Source organism: Typopeltis vanoorti, chromosome 4 (assembly GCF_054136105.1).
Source record: "Typopeltis vanoorti isolate ZY-2024b chromosome 4, IOZ_Tvanoo_1.0, whole genome shotgun sequence".
NCBI lineage: Eukaryota > Metazoa > Arthropoda > Arachnida > Uropygi > Thelyphonidae > Typopeltis > Typopeltis vanoorti.
Window position 1 is genome coordinate 14683146 of NC_143552.1, and position 16639 is coordinate 14699784.

The 16639-nt window shown below is 33.5% G+C and overlaps 1 protein-coding gene across 1 annotated transcript in view; it reads right to left on the bottom strand.

The window, feature by feature from the left end:
• The window catches only part of LOC150107120 (uncharacterized), a 69088-nt gene extending 57425 nt beyond the window's left edge, over positions 1 to 11663 (bottom strand). The window contains exon 1 of the mRNA XM_090391644.1: positions 11008 to 11663. Within this exon, the coding sequence (XP_090247770.1) occupies positions 11008 to 11655 (648 nt within the window). The 5' untranslated portion in view covers positions 11656 to 11663. The remainder of the gene's footprint in view (positions 1 to 11007) is intronic.
• Between the last annotated feature and the right edge of the window lie 4976 nt (positions 11664 to 16639).

The following is a 16639-nucleotide window of genomic DNA, read 5'->3' on the forward strand; positions in this document are numbered from 1 at the left end:
CTCTCCATCAACCACTCTCCTATCCACATCACTAGCTTCATCCATACCCATTGGATATAATTTATGCATCAGGATTCCATGTGGTATCCTATCGGATGCCTTTGCGAAGTCCAACACTATGACGTGTTAACCATTACCTTTATCCAACTCAGCTCTCACCTTACTATGCAAGTAAGTTACTGAAGACCAACCCTTCACAAAGTCATGCTGTTCCCCATGCCATATCCCATCCCTGAATTTTGTCTTTAACCAACTTCTCCAATACTTTGACCACCACTCCTGAAATGCTAATTGGTTTGTAGATAGCTACTTCGGTCTTGGAACCACCTTTATGCAATGGAACTATTTCTACTTCTTTCCGTTCCCGTGGGATTCTACACGAGCTGAGAACCAGATTAAATAACTTAGTCAAAAGGATGACCAATTCCCTAGCACAATGTGGTAAAACACGAGCTGATATTCCGTCCAAACTCATAGATGCATTAACATTCAGATTCTGCAATATTCTTTGTACCTCGACTTCCTTACTTGCACATCAATCCCTGTCATATCGACAGTTTTACTGTAATATCATCACCTGGATGATACTCTCTTACAAAATGATTGCTCAATAATTCAATTAATTCATCAGAAATTATTCTGCTGTGGTCGTTCTTTCTTTTGCTTACCACATGCTGAGAGAACTCTTTCGAATTATTCTTGGCTCGTTCAGCTAATCTCCTCTTATACTTCGATTTTGCTTTCCTTACGATACCACTCACTCTTCTGGCCTGTCTTTAAACTCCTCGACCACTCCCCATGCACTACCAACATCTAATCCTGAAGTGTATATTCTTCCATGGCACAGCTCCAAGCAAATTTCTAAGTTTCGCAGCATTATAATTCCATTTGAGTTCTTTACTGGAAATTCCACATGCTTAGCCACCTACCAGGTCAAAATTGAATGATCGTTCTCGCAGATTGAAGATAATAAATCCACCTTAGTTATATACATGGTGACATCTTAGTTATATACATATCCTCAGATATAATCGCAACATTGAACACCCTCAATCCCCTTATACCTTCCATTACATGCTGCCTTAAGTAATTATCCCTGAGAAGCTGCATAAATTCCATTTCCTTCCGCCCATACTCCTTCTGATCTATATCCCCATAATTAAAATCATCCATAATAATTACCCACCATCTACTTACTGAATTTATTTAATGATACGCATTGTCCACATCATCCCTTGCATTCCCTAGAAACTGAACACATGCTAAAAAAAAAAGAAGAAAAAAAGCGTGTTTAATTCTTCTATTAGTAGTAATAGTAGTAGCAGGATGAGGAGAAATTGTGATGGAATGAAAGCTGGAAAGAAAATTTTTATATTATGATCAGTTTTAGTCACATTTAGTAAAATAAGTGAAACGTACAAAAATAAGTACAAAAATGTTAATAATTGTACTGATTAAATATCGCATTCATTAGAAGAATAAAGATATAAACGGTTGTATTTTTTATTATTATTAAAATCAATAAATTGTATTTAAGGTTTTCTCTTGTTGTTTTAATGTGTATAAATTATTGTTATTATTTTAAATTGCTATAATGTGAAGTAACGCCGCATTCTTTTGTGCACCAGAGAGAGAGAGAGAGAGAGAGAGAATGAAAGGTGGGGGAGAAGGAGGGGATTCCCTAAAGCGAGTTTTGGCCCTCCAACAACAAAAAAGTTTTTTCAACTTCTGGATTAGAAAGACCTGCCCGAGCTACCTTTATTTTTCGAAGTGGGAGTTTGTACTCTCTCTCTCTCTCTCTCTCTCTCTCTCACACCCTACATCGACATTCTTCATGCTTCATCTGATTATAAAATCAGTTCCTCGAAGGGATTTTGCCATTTAATAGTCCCATTCATTTTACCTCTCATATTCTCTTTTAGAAGAAAGCACCGTTAGCTTTAGAAGTTTAGGATAGAGTTAACTTAACTGAGTATGGGTTCTGTCCATTGTTGAAAAGGGAGAGGAACTATTCTTGTCCTCCTGCTTCAGGGTTAGTTTGTATTATTATTATTATTATTATTATTATTATTATTATTATAAAAACCTCCATGGAGTCAAAGACTCATCGTGGGAGGTCCACTGTTATACACACGTTAATACAAACATCATTGTATTAACGTCCTTATTTGAATACGCGTATTTAAATTTGAGTTTTCCAAATACACAATTCATTTCTCCATATTTCTCTATCGTTAGTAATAAATTCCACATTTTTTTTTTTTTAGTCTATTGAGACGTTTCCATTTAATGCATATACAATTCGTCTATCAGCTTCAATTCTCGGTTGTTTTGTGGATACTTAAGGTGATTTACATGACGGAAATATGTGATGAGACTTGAATAAAGAAACATGATATAACCGGATTACCATTAGCCTGTTTGAGCAGACAAGGCTTAGCATCCGTCAAGATCAAATTAATATTACGGAGACGACAACAAACAAACAAACAAACAAAAAAAAAAGGCAAGGGAGAACGTACAGAATGCGTCGCTTGTGTTATGAAGAGTTCGTATTAAGTTATTGTCACATGTCTGGAAGCCATAACTATAAAAATTCATCCAAAAGAAACGATATGTGACACTAAATAAGTAAACATCATTATTATTAATTCCTTACTTTAACAGTAAGCATTAATTTCTTTGCATGTCTTTTCTTTTGATATCTTCACACCTCATGCAGGAGTCGAACTTTTCATGCAGAGCTTATCTTAATTTTCATGCTCCTCACTATTTAATAATTACGACTTTTTATAATGAAAAGTATTTAAATAAAGATAATGAATTATGAAAATATTTATTGTAAAACAAAATTTTATAATTAAATTTATAATTTAAAATTATTTTATAGTTTTAAAAGTATGAAATTATAATTTTAAATATAATTTAAAAGTATATTTAAAATTGTGAGATGCTGGAGGAGAGTACAGCAATCCCTCGATTAGTGCGCCTAATGCGTTCTTTAAAACAGGCGCATTAATCGAAAACGCGCTAATCGAGTATAATAACCTATTGTAAAAAGTATAATTGGTTCCTCAAGTTTCTTTTTTTACCCTTGTTTTTTTTATAAAAGAATTAGGGTATGTCTCAGGGCCTAGTTAAAGGTAAACCATGAAGCTGAAACGCTATAAAACATATTCAAAATATAAATCTATTATTCTGGGGGGCATTCTGTTTCTTTTTTCTTTTCTTTTTTTTTTTTTTTTTTTTCATACAACTGATGGTATGGCTCTATTTTCCTGCTTCTCTCTTCACAAGGGCCAGTCTCTAAGCATTGCTACTTAAAAGTTTCGGTTGCACGAAAAATATTTAAATTTGTTTCTGTGAAATCTCTTTGGGTTTGTCAGTGATTAAATTTTCTTCATATTCTTCATATTCTTCAAATCATTCAGTTTCTCAGAATGAGATTAATTAACTTAGATTCATTTGAAAAGCCTCTTAAAATCATTTGCACAATGTGGAAGAATGTGCTTCCAAATGGATCGCATAATGCTAGCAGTAATTTCATTCGCCTTTGCGACTTTATAAGCAGGCTGAGATTTCTCTGATTAGAAAAGTCTTGGAAGGCATTCGCTTCGAAAAAAGGCCAGTTTAATCGACATTTAACATTTGTTGGTCACAATAACACCCTTATACAATTTTCTTCAAATCTGTGGATAATTTGGGCCCACCACCTTATCGGCACTTGCAGCTTCGCCTGTGATTAGAATATTATGTAGGCTATTTCTCAAACCACCCAGCACTAACGTGGAATTCTTCTTTTCGATCACTGATAGCCCTTTCTTTCAAGGTTGCAAAGAGACTTAATGCTTTTAATTTAATAAGGTCAGTTCTTAGCAGGATCCGTTTTTGGTTACAATCGTCGATCCGTGTACAAAGAAGTCTCTCTAATTCAATCATTATAATACTTTGTATTCAGCAGCTTTGCTTAAAATTGCTCTTATAGTTGATTCACCCATTTTTATGTTCTTGTCTTATTTTTGCTCTGGACTCGCTTTGTTCACTTTCTTTATTATTTAAAGTTTTTGTTCCAATGAGATTATTTTTCGAATCATTTTCAAACTTTCGCTTTTTTGCTCATTAATTCTTTTACTCATGATGAAAGGTTGGGAAAATACTTTAAGATAAAATAAAATAAATGTAAAGAATATAATTGCAAAGGAGGTACGAGATATGATCAGGAAAATGTTGTGTAATTAGTAGACGACATAAATTTTGGCGGTAAAAATTTGGATTATAGTATACATGGAAAGAGTGTGGTATGGCATTAAAAAATAACTGTAAAATGATTTTTAAATCGGTAACTAAATTATTTCATCCTGGTGAGTGATTTATTAAGATAGTTAGCCATAAAAAATGTATAAATCGAAAATTTGTAAAATCTGTAACATTTATTTTTAAGATATATACAGTATATAGGCGCACTAATCGAATTTTACAGGAGCACTAATCGAATTTGGGTATCGACAAAAAATAACGCACTAATCGAGGGATTATTGTATCTTGTTGAGCAATGACACCATTTTCTCTAGAAACATTTGTTTTTAGTTTTTATTTTGTTTTTTAAATGCAAAAGTTTTGGCTTGATGTATGCTACAGATATATCTTGAGGCATACTAAGATTGTCCTCCTGTTCTTTACCTGATTTTTTTTTCCTTCCACTATTTATTGGCTACACACTTCAGATTTTCTTTTCACTCTGTCAAAATTCTATGATTTACTGTTGTTCACAGCAAGAAACGAAAACGTACTACACTATTTCAAGATTCACCAATAAGCTGAATTTGGAATACATGCTCAATAATTCGCGGTTAAATTTGTCAGAGAAAAATCAAAGGAATACCTAACTTTAATATCTTGCAATAAGAAGCGTATGTATATATATATATATATATATATATATATGAGAGGATTTCCTTGGGAGATAGAATAAAAGGGCAAATATTATTTTTCTGTTCTCGCCCTTCCTTTCTTCACAGATAAAAATACATCATGACCAATTGCACTTAATGGCTATAGACTGAGGAAGAAAGTCACTGTGGAAAGATATGTATCCCCAGCAGTTTTATTATTATTATTATTATCCCTCCCACACCCCCTCCCACCACCACAAAAGTCGACAAAACTGGATCATACTAAAGAGCATTGTCGATAACCAAGTAAAAAATACAGACTGGAATTCCCTACTTAAAATAAACGATCCTGTAGCATTACACGAGAATTTTCAACTAAAATTCACAGAAATATACAAAAAAAAGCAACAAAACCTACACAAACGAGGCGACAAACAGACAACAATCCATGGATAAATGACGACATACTAAATACTATCACTGTAAAAGAAAATCTATGGAAAAAACTTAACTAAATTAAGGAGGCTACTACTTCCAAAAATTCATGGAATATAACAACATTAAGCAAACATGAGCTACACTCAACGAATTAACAAACCGAAAAAAGAAAACTTCCGCACAAGATTTTATTGCAAAAAGCTTCGGTCAGGACACAAACCAAGAGGAACCAGCAGACTCATTCAACCATGCTTTCGCAAACAACATCACACAACTCAAAAAAGACAAACTACCAACGATCAACAAAAAACTACCGACACAAAATCAATAACGAACGATGTATTTTCCACCCACAACAAAACAGGAACTGAAAGAAGCAATCCTACAACTAAAACCAATGACCACTCCAGGAATAGACAAAATAAGACTCACAAACTTTATAACACACTTTGAACAAATAAATCTAATACTTTTGAAACTCGTGAACATAATATTCGACACAGGCATTATTCCACAACAACTAAAAACTGCAGTAATTACGCTAATATACAAACACGGCAAAAGAAACGATACTCAGAACTACAGACCAATAGCTACACTACCAGTCATCTGAAAAATTCTAGAATAAATAACACACACCAGACTACAGAACTATTTACAGTACAACATCATCTCACAAAACCAATACGGCTTTCAGTAAACAAAAAGCACCATTACTTTATTAGAAAACATCGCCGACACAATAAACAAAGCTCTCGACAAAATCCAGTACGCCGTCCTTATACTGCTAGACCTAACCAAAGCATTTGACACACTTGAACATGACATACTACTCACCAAACTATACTCAATAGGTATAAGAGGAATACTGCATACATGGTTCAAGAACTACCTCTCAAACAGAACACAAGTAACAAAAATAGGTACATGTCACAGTCGGAGTATACAAGTAAAACACGGTGTACCTCAAGGTGCCATATTATCACCCACTATATTCAACATATACATTAACGATGTTCATAACATATAGATAAGAAGTCAAATATTTCAATACGCAGATGACACTGCACTATTAGCAATCCACACAGACATTAACACAGCTCTCTGCAAAGCACAACAAGACCTAAACGAAATCGCAACATACTTCCAACAAAACGCAATTCTAATCAACGGCACCAAAACACATATGTTGATAATACACAACCCAAGAATCATACGCCCAGCATCACTAGCGATACATTGTCACACATACCGCTGCATTAACAACAAAAATACCTGCCAATGTTCCGAAATCAAACCTGTAACACACGCAAAATGCCTCGGTCTCTACATAGATTCCCACCTTAAATGAACAAAACATATAGAATACCTACACACCAAATTCCGGATCATCACAGCAAAACTCTTCCAAGTTAAAGACATTATTCCACCAACATAAAAAACTCCTATACCACGGTATCTGCGAATCCCTACTCAGATAAGGACTAACAGTTTATGCAAATACATCAAACAGCCACCTAACAAAATTAGAAACACTACACAGGAAAATCGTGTCAAGCGTGATCTGGACACCTTACACGCAACAACCAATATCCGACAAGCACATGGCGATAGACAGAATTCTGAGCATTAAAAACCTGAAAGACTACATGACATTAACAAGGAATTACTTTAACATCACCTATCGAAACAACAGAGATACATATCGTATAACACGACCTACAACAACTCTCTACATCCCCATACTCTTCAACAACTCATACGGTTCTTTTGTGAGATTGCATGAGATACCCACGCAATTCAACAACCTACCAAGAAAGTTAAAACACGTAGATTACTAAAGAACATTGAAAAACAAACTCTGTAAAATATACCAACAAAGTTAAGAAACCATCAGAACTAATATATACATCACAAATCACTAGCATCCACTGCCTACATATCATACATAAACAGTAGCAACAACACAAATAGTGAAGGCTAAATCCTACTCTCTTCATAAAAGCTAACCCAAGCTTCGAAGTAGGAGGGATTAACTGCCTCACTCATCTACAAGTAATCCTTATAAGCAAATGCAGAAATTCGTATCTATAATCACTCTTTCTCAAACCTTAAAAAAAATAAAATAAAAAATTATTATTATTATTCTCCTCAGATAAGCTCTGCTAAGCTTTGAGGAAGAAAATTATTAACTTGCAAGTATCTGTTATTCACAATTGTAACGTGTTATAAATATTATATATATACATAATTATTACAGCATCTAAGTATGGAATTTATCTGAGACATAATAAAAATAAATAATAATAATTATTATTATTATGTATATTCTATATTCAAAGATTCTGTATAACCTTTATTGTTATTAGAAGAACATGTGTTGAAAATACATAATATAGAGGCAAAAAGGTATTTTTAAAAATTTTAATTGAAATCCAATGTAGAAAATGTAGCACTTTGTGCTGAATTCTGTAAAATTATAAGTTGCAATGTCACTCAAGATGTTTAATGTATGTGTAAATATTCTAGCAGATCAATAAAAATATTACCATATAAAAAATATTCTTCTTCTTCTTCTTCTTCTTCTTATTATTATTAAGCATTTTCCTTTAATTTAACTTAATATTTTCCTTAATATTTTCAAGGTGTTGTGATCAAACTATTCTATTGGTAACAGCTTCATTTTTTTCTTCAGTAAAGAGAAATCTCCCCTTAAATAAATCTGTAAAATGTTTTAAAAATTCTCCAAAGGGAATATCGGAATCTTTTTTTTGGCCCTGACTTTTGGAAATCGGTAGGCAGCCAGCTTAATTATCACCAATAGTTGAGTTTACGACTCCAGATATTTTGAAGACTCATGGGAGAAAGTAAGACAGGCATCTGTTGTCGCTTCTAAACCTTAATTTGTGTTACACCCTGATACCTTAAGAATGTAGAATTCCCAGTTATCATGGTGTAACATGAAGAGAAAATAAAATAAAACCCCTGTATAAAAGCTAATAGATGAATTATTTAAAAGAAAGAAATATATTTTTGCATCCAAGTAAAATATATAACAAAAAAAAAGTGTTTGTTGAACTAACTAATAAAAGAAGGAATATATTAGTGTTGTGATATAAAAAAAAATAGCTAAGTAAGACAGAAAGGATTAGTCATAAGAAATTGTATGTGATAGGCTAGAGATTAAAATATTAAGTAAATTCTTAAAAATATGGAAGGGGGGGGATTAATTTAGAGGCGAGCAAAAATAAAAAACAATAGACTATCGCTTAGGGTCAATTCCCAGATTTGAGACATCGCGATGGGCTCGTCGACCAAAGGATGTTTGGCAGAAAAACACCACCCTAATTGGTCGGTGAAGTCGAATCAAGTAAGGGGCAGAGAAAAGAAATTAAAGGTGCCGTTAAGAGTCAAGGTATAAAAAGGTTAGAAACGCCCCCCCCCCCCAAGAGGCTTTTTCCCGGATAGTTTCTTCACGAGCTCACGGATAGTTTCTTCGTATTGGTTTCACGTCGTTTTCTTGAGTGGCGGGATTGGAGTTAATCTCCATCGTCACAACAAGGAAACAAAAAGTGAGCGGGATTTCGATTCCGTATTTCCTATGGTAAGAAATGAGGAATGCCATTTAGCCAAAGGAAAGAAGGTATTATCTATGTGTTTCATCATCCAGTGACAACTACGAAAAAGGGAAATCTGTAAAGAAGTCGGTGCCCACATGGTGAGTTTCACAGCCATAGTATAGATGATTCTAAAGTGTGTTCCTAATTCAAGTACGAAAAGTAAAGATCGCATAAGCACAGTTTAATACCAAAAGAACTTAGGAGTGACCGATTAGAGGAGAGATCATACCAGGATAGTTCAATCGGAAAAAGGTAGAGGCCGATATAGAAAACTCAAGAGAAAAAGGTACTGTAAAATCTCGTGTTAACTGAAAATCGTCTGTAATTGTAATCATTATTCTATTACTGAACTTTGAAGAGACTAAGGAAATTTATACTAGGACTTTAGTACATGACTGATTATAATGAAAGTATGCTTGTTAATGTTAATATTATATAAGTAGTTATGTGTCCTGAGATTTAGGCATGTGTATTGTAACTTATAGGAAAGTTTTAAATGTCAAAGTTATGTGTTAACACAGTGAAAGGATAATTTAATTTACATAGTTTTAGATAGTAAAATAGAGTAAGTTGATCATATATGTCCATGTGCTACAGCATATAGCGTATATTCAGACTAATATAGGGTTAACTAAGGTGTTAATTAGATCTGCAATTATACATATGATTGGATGTGTTGAATTTGTCATGGCGGCATGATCGCAATACCCATATAGGGTCACAGCCAAATTATTTGTGATTAGCTAATGTTATTTTGTAAATATTTTCTTAGTTTTGAATTGAATTATATTAGAAATTGAATTGTACCATGCTAATGAGTTTAATAAACCTTTGTTAATTGATAAAACAGTTGTCTGAAATTGCTGCCCAATGCACCACGTGAAAAACGTACGAACCTAATCACGCGGGAAATTAATGTGTTAAGAAACGAGATAAAGTGTCACGACTGCAATATTGTTTCACATTCAGACATATTTTAGTAATTGCTCCTTGTTTTTGTATTTAATAGCTCAAACTAAATGTCCCAAAAGGCACAGTATAATATAAACATTAGGGACACTGAGGGGAGAAATTGCTTAAATAATAGTTGCATAGATAATAGTTGAATATAGATAAGTAGAATTTCACTAGATAGAATAATAATCATAAATTGGGACACAACACTTGGCATTGTTGATCTTTAAATGTGTAGGTGCTATGGTCGATTTTTTATTTATTTAATTTTCAATTTTTTAATTTTTTATTTTTTGTTAAAAACTTGAGTTTTCAGGAGCGAAACCCTGTTTGCCTCCATAACTGTTGCTATGTGATTTCACTAGCAACAATTATGACAGCCCAAAAATGCTGGTTCTTCCTCATCAAAATATCAGGCTGTTTGGAAACTAACAAAGACGTCACACCCACTACTACAATTAGAAAAATCAGTTTATACTACAAATCATTAAAGTAATTTTAATAATAATAATAATAATAATAATAATAATAATAATAATAATAATAATAATAATAATAATAAAAAGGACATATGGAGCCAGTCGTTAACAGAACGTAACATTTTATAGTCTGAGAGTTCAACTTTTGTGACAGCAGACCAAATCTCCCTCCTCCATATCAGATTGTAATAAGGGGAAATAAAATTGGAAGAACATTACTGTTTTACGAAACCCCAATAAATTTCGTCTTTAAACGATGTACAGGAAAATTACAGGCATAGATTGACACTTTAATATCTGTTATTATTTTTTTATTTTATTTTTAATGGTTAAATTAATAGAATTATTAACCTAGAATCAGCTTACTTTAATTAATAATAATTGGATGATTCAAGTTAGTACTGACTTACTTATATATAGACATTATATTGTTGATCGATACGTATCTGATCAGGAATTTGATGCCATGGAATTTGACTGAATATAAAAAGAGTGAGCATTTTTAATTATATGACAATAAAAGACCAGAAGAGTCATGCAAGTGTGAAATAATAAGCGTTGTATTTACAATTGGTAGAAAAATGTAAAAATCCTTTATATAAACTGTATTGCTACATCTCTTACCTTTAACATACTAATGCTTTCATCTTTCCTCCACATGACAGCTGACAGAATTTTCAGGAAAGTAACTATATCACTCTCTTTTATTTCTCTACGTAAATCTTCTGACAGTGGTTCGAGTAGATCGGCATGAATAAAATTCTTTCTAAGTAAGCATTTCAGTTCTGTAATGCTAACAAAGGCTTCAGTTAAGACATTGCTGTTGGTAATTTCCCAACCATTGTTTCCATCAACGGTCACGATATCTAACAGCACATCCTTAAGACTTTTGCTAACTGAGTTGAAAGCCTGCAGCAAACCAACGATATCAGAACCTGGTCCACCGCCTAAGGCACTTATTTTAAGTCGACCATTTGCCTTCGCTAACTTGAACCACTGTAAAAAATGTGTCCGATTTTCATTCCAAAATTTCAGCATGCAACGTTCAATTAACCTCGCATGTGAAACAGCATACAGCAGAAGATAAGCACACCGGTAAACTGCAAAACTGTAGTTACAGTACAATTGCCCTCGTGCGATTGCTGAAGTCGAATACGTTTGTCTTACACCTTCACCGGCTAACGGAATAACAATACGGGCATATTCTCTTTCTCCGACATGTGAGCATTCAATTTCAGCGCTTAACCGGAATATTTTGAACGTCGCAGCCATCCTAAACAAATTCGTTGTGTCGATAAAGTAACTGCTGAAACCAAAAGTTTCCTGCTAATAAAGCATTTGTTATCTTGACACCACGTGAACTAGGGGATTCCCGAGTCAACTGTAAACAGGAAGTCACTATTACCATAGAAACTGTGGCTGCTTGCGCCATCTAATGAGAGATAAATTGCGAAAAATATCCACCTATCAATCGCTTTAGATAATAGCCGAATGAAAATTATTTTTATTAACTTTCTCATCATAAAATCAAAAGTATATTTAATTTTAAAGCTTTCACTTTCATTTTCGATATATGTATTCCTTTTCTTTTATAATGAAATTCCTTTTAAAAAGCAAAACTAATAATTATTTTTAAATGTATACAAAACTTTTGTTAATATTGCAAGAAAAGCATCCCGATATAAAAGTAGTTTTGAAGATTTTAGTGCTGGATTAGAAATAGAGCAGGCAATCGAAGACTAGAGATAGCAGATATGGAAGATTAAGAAAAAATAGAGGAGTGAACAAATGGCATCACTGATAGAATCATATTAAAAATTAAGACACTTTATTATTATTATTATTATTATTATTATTATTATTATTATTATTATTATTATTATTATTATTATTATTATTATTTTGGTAACCTCCTTGGAGTCAATAGACTCATCGCGGGAGGCCCACTCCACATCAACATATCTATCATAATGAACTTTGAAGTTATTTACACTCCGAACATTCACAATGCACTCTGGTAATGCGTTCCACTCACCAAGTCTCCATATAAAAAATAAAATAAATAAATAAATAAATAAATAAATAAATAAATAAAATATTCCTTACACCCTTCTTCACCACATCTTCATCACTCTGGAAGTGATGAAGATGTGGTGACTCGTACTTCCCAACATCAAAAATTTAAGAATAATAGTCCATGTGTGGTCTGACCTTATATGTAGGCACCAGCACCACCTCCTTATCCCTACATATTAATGTACTTTTTATCATGGCAGTAATATGAACGATGTGCAGTCTTTGCAATGTGCTATCGGAACTTCAGTCCACTGTCTATACCATCACTTCGAGATCTCGAATCTCATCCACTTCCTGATGTGCAGCTCCACCAATATAGAACGTAGTCTTATATCTCTATATTCCAAAGTGTAACTTTGGGATACAGAGATATAAGACTACGTTCTGTATTGGAGATATACACACTTTGCATTTATTAATATTAAAACTGTATTCCCACTCATTTGTCCAAGCTATAAGTCAATTCAAATCTCCCTATAGAGAATTAACATCGATACCACACCTGGTAATTTTACCTAACTTTGCATCATCGGCAAAGATTTGAAGATTCCCAGTCAATCCACATGAAATATCATTAACAAATAAGTTAACCAGTAGGGACTCAAGAACAGAACCCTGAGACACTCCACTGGTCACCTTTTTTCTAAGACTCTGCTCAATCATACACAACTATCTTTCAGAAAGACAATCGTCAGTCCATCTAACCCATATACTAACTAATCCCATCTTCTACAACTTATACCCTACTGTCATCTGGTAATTTATCAAATTCCTTTTCATAGTTCAGGAAAATCACTGTACCTGAATCTTCCTTATCCAACACGTTCATAACCTTATCATAAAACGTGAGTAGATTGCTAAAACAAGACCTGCCCTTCACAAACCCATTCTGGCCATCATAGAGAATTTCATGTCCATCAACCCAATTCTGTAATCTGTTGCTAACCAATTTTTCCAATACTTTGGTCGAAACTCCAGACATACAGACCGGTCTATAATTGAAACTTCTGTTCTCGAACCATGCGAGTGAAGCGGTATTATTTTGGAACCTTATGAACTTTCCTCGCTACAAGACTATCATTAAAAAACCAAGTCAAGGCCATGGCTAACTGCTTTGCACATTAAAAAAAATATTTGATAATATGTCATCTATTCCCACAGCCTTATTAACATCTAACCCAAACAACACTTGATATACTTCTGATTCTTTCACCTTTAACTCTCCTATTCTTTGCTTCTCTTCTACATGTTGCAAAGCATCCTTCACACCACTGTGATATACGTTGATGAAGTGTTAAAACTAAAAGACTAAGTAAAAACTCCACTATATTATTTGCTGTGGTTACTCTGCTACCACAACTAGCCACCAGTGTCAACCTGCCATAATTATTTTCCCTATTACTTGCCCCATAGTCCAAGCAGAAAAACTTCGTTGGATTAGTTTTGACGTGACTGGCCAAACTCCTCTTATATTCTACTTTTTCTTTTTAAACCATGATCGTCACTTTTCTAGCCTGAAGTTTACATTTTTTATATATCTGTTCACTACTGTCTTGCACTTCCTCCTAAACTTATTTTGTACCACTGCTTGCTTGATTTCACTGTTCATCCATCTCACTCTTACTCTATTTATTCTCTTAACTCTTAGTATTAACACTGCTTGTGTTAGATATTGCTTTATCATTTCTCATGCACTATCAACATCTTTTCTACACTATTCATCAACCCAATGTATTGATGCTAGTTGACTATGGAGCTTATGATAATCACCCACCTTATAGTTTCACATATAGACCTTTTTGAAAACAACGTTTCCTGTTTGACTACTTTCCAAACCAATAGCTCATGATCACTTTCATCAACAGGCGGCAGTGTCGATACCTCATTCACAACCACATCATGTGAGGGTAATCACCGAATCCAACACTGATAAACCTCGTGTTGCTTCCATCACATGTTGTTTTATTTAGTTATTCCGTAGAAACTCAACAAATTCACGCTCTTTGTTACAATACGCTATCTCTTCTTTCCAACCTACATTCCAATAAATAAAATTTCTCATATAATCATCTTCCTTTTACTTGCCCAACTAATTTGGATAAAAATTTCACCATCGATACTCTCCACATTCACTGGACTATAACAACATCCTATCAGATATACTGTTCTATTGATATCAACTTTCGCCAAACAGCTTCAAAATCTTCATACGTACTACTACTATTTTGCACTTTTGTTTTGTATTTTGCTCTTGAAGCAATTCCTCTGTTACCGTTAACAATACTCCCTCTCCTCTCTCGATCTTCCTATCCTTTCGGAAAATTCTACATATTGCCATTTCATATCTCAACAGTATCATCAGTCAATCAAGTTTCATTTATGCGAACTATCTTTGGGCGTATTGATTCGATTAATGCTTCAAACTCAGCCTCTTTATTTCTGATACTCCATTCATTAGTCTACAAACATGACAATTTGGATAAAAATTTCCTTCAATTTTTGAGGCCACCCCCATCAACACATCACTCTGTACTCTCTCTCTCTCTCTCTCTCTCTCTCTCTCTCTCTTCGTTCTAACCATCCCGTTTTCCCGAATCCTCACTCTGATTCTTATTCATATCTTTACGTTTTGCACTGCATCACTCTCATCATTAGACACTCGCTTCTTCCTATTAACCTTCTTGTCATTTACATCAGTTATTCTTCTTTAAACGTTCAATTTCATCCTCCATACGTTTAACCTGGCTCTTCATTTTCATTAACTCTTGCCTAAACTCTTCCACTTCACTTTTCTTATTACCATTCTCATTTTTGTAACTCCCTAACCTTTCATCGCACTTCTCGCACACTATAATACCTTCCTTTTTATCATTTCATCTAACATTCCATAAATCATTAATGTTTTTTTGTGCGCATACATAAAACAATTGTTTTATGTATGCGCACAAAACAGAGAAGAAATGAATTTGGGAAAAAATTGTGCATAGGAATTTAATGATAATATAAACTTAATCACGCAGAAGTTCATAGTATGTTAAGTTCATATAATAAGTTCATACTTATCAGATATGATAAATAGAAGAATAAATGGATAAAAAAAGTTAAATTCGTTCCCGAAAATTCTTTTTTCTCCTAATGTTTTCAATGGTTCCTATAGAACAAACTTCACATCTACTCTATTTGAGAGCTGTTTCTAAGAAAAGTCTTGCATTAAGCAGGAAACGATGTCTAACATTAAACACAGACGGCCTGCTGACGATAAAGTTCTATCGTCCAGAAATATTTCATGGAAAGAATCGCTATTAAAATAGAATACCGCTCAAAGATAAGAGTAAAAAATATAATTACTATAAGCAGAACTGAGCAAAATATTCCAAACGTTTAGCTCAGTAACAAATACTCGATTTCAAGATGAGTTGCAATTGAGTACTTATTTACTTTGCATAGTTACATTTCAGTTATTTACATAAGAATAGTTTCAAATACTGTAAAAATCATTTGATTTTTACAGTATTTGAAAACTATAAAAATCATTTGATTTTTATAGTATTTTACAACTGCGTGGCAGATAGAAATATTAAAGAGAATGGGATTCTTAATTGATTTGAAAGTTGATTAATAGACTGATCACAAAAACAAAATAAATAGCAGAGCTGCTTCCTTAAACGAAATTTGAGTTTTATTCGTCGGCGATACGTGATACGCTGTACTGAGCTTCACTTCCAATTCTGCAAACGAAAAACAAACTATTGAAATTAAATAAAGTACTTAGTATAGTGGCAAACTGTTTTCTCGTTCCTCGTCTAAATTTATTCCCAGTAACACAAAACTAAATGTATTCTGCTAAATGAAGATCAACTTTTAGTCAGTACCTGTTTCATTAGATGAATTGCAAAATTATTTAAATTGCATCTAAAGATATTAAAAATATGAAGGCCGTTAGTCATTTCAGTGGCTTGCTCTACTGAAAATCAGAGACAATAATATCTCAGCAATTCAAGATTTTCTTCCCCAAAATTTTTCATTTCCGCCTCTGTTTCCTCCAGATAAATATTCCCCCCCCCTCTTAGTTAATACATAAATGTCCCAGTTTTAATGTAAATTTTAAGCCTAATTCAGCCAATTAATTTTTTGTTCACTTTCCATTATTCGAAGGCACTTCTGTTTTGCCAACTGCCGC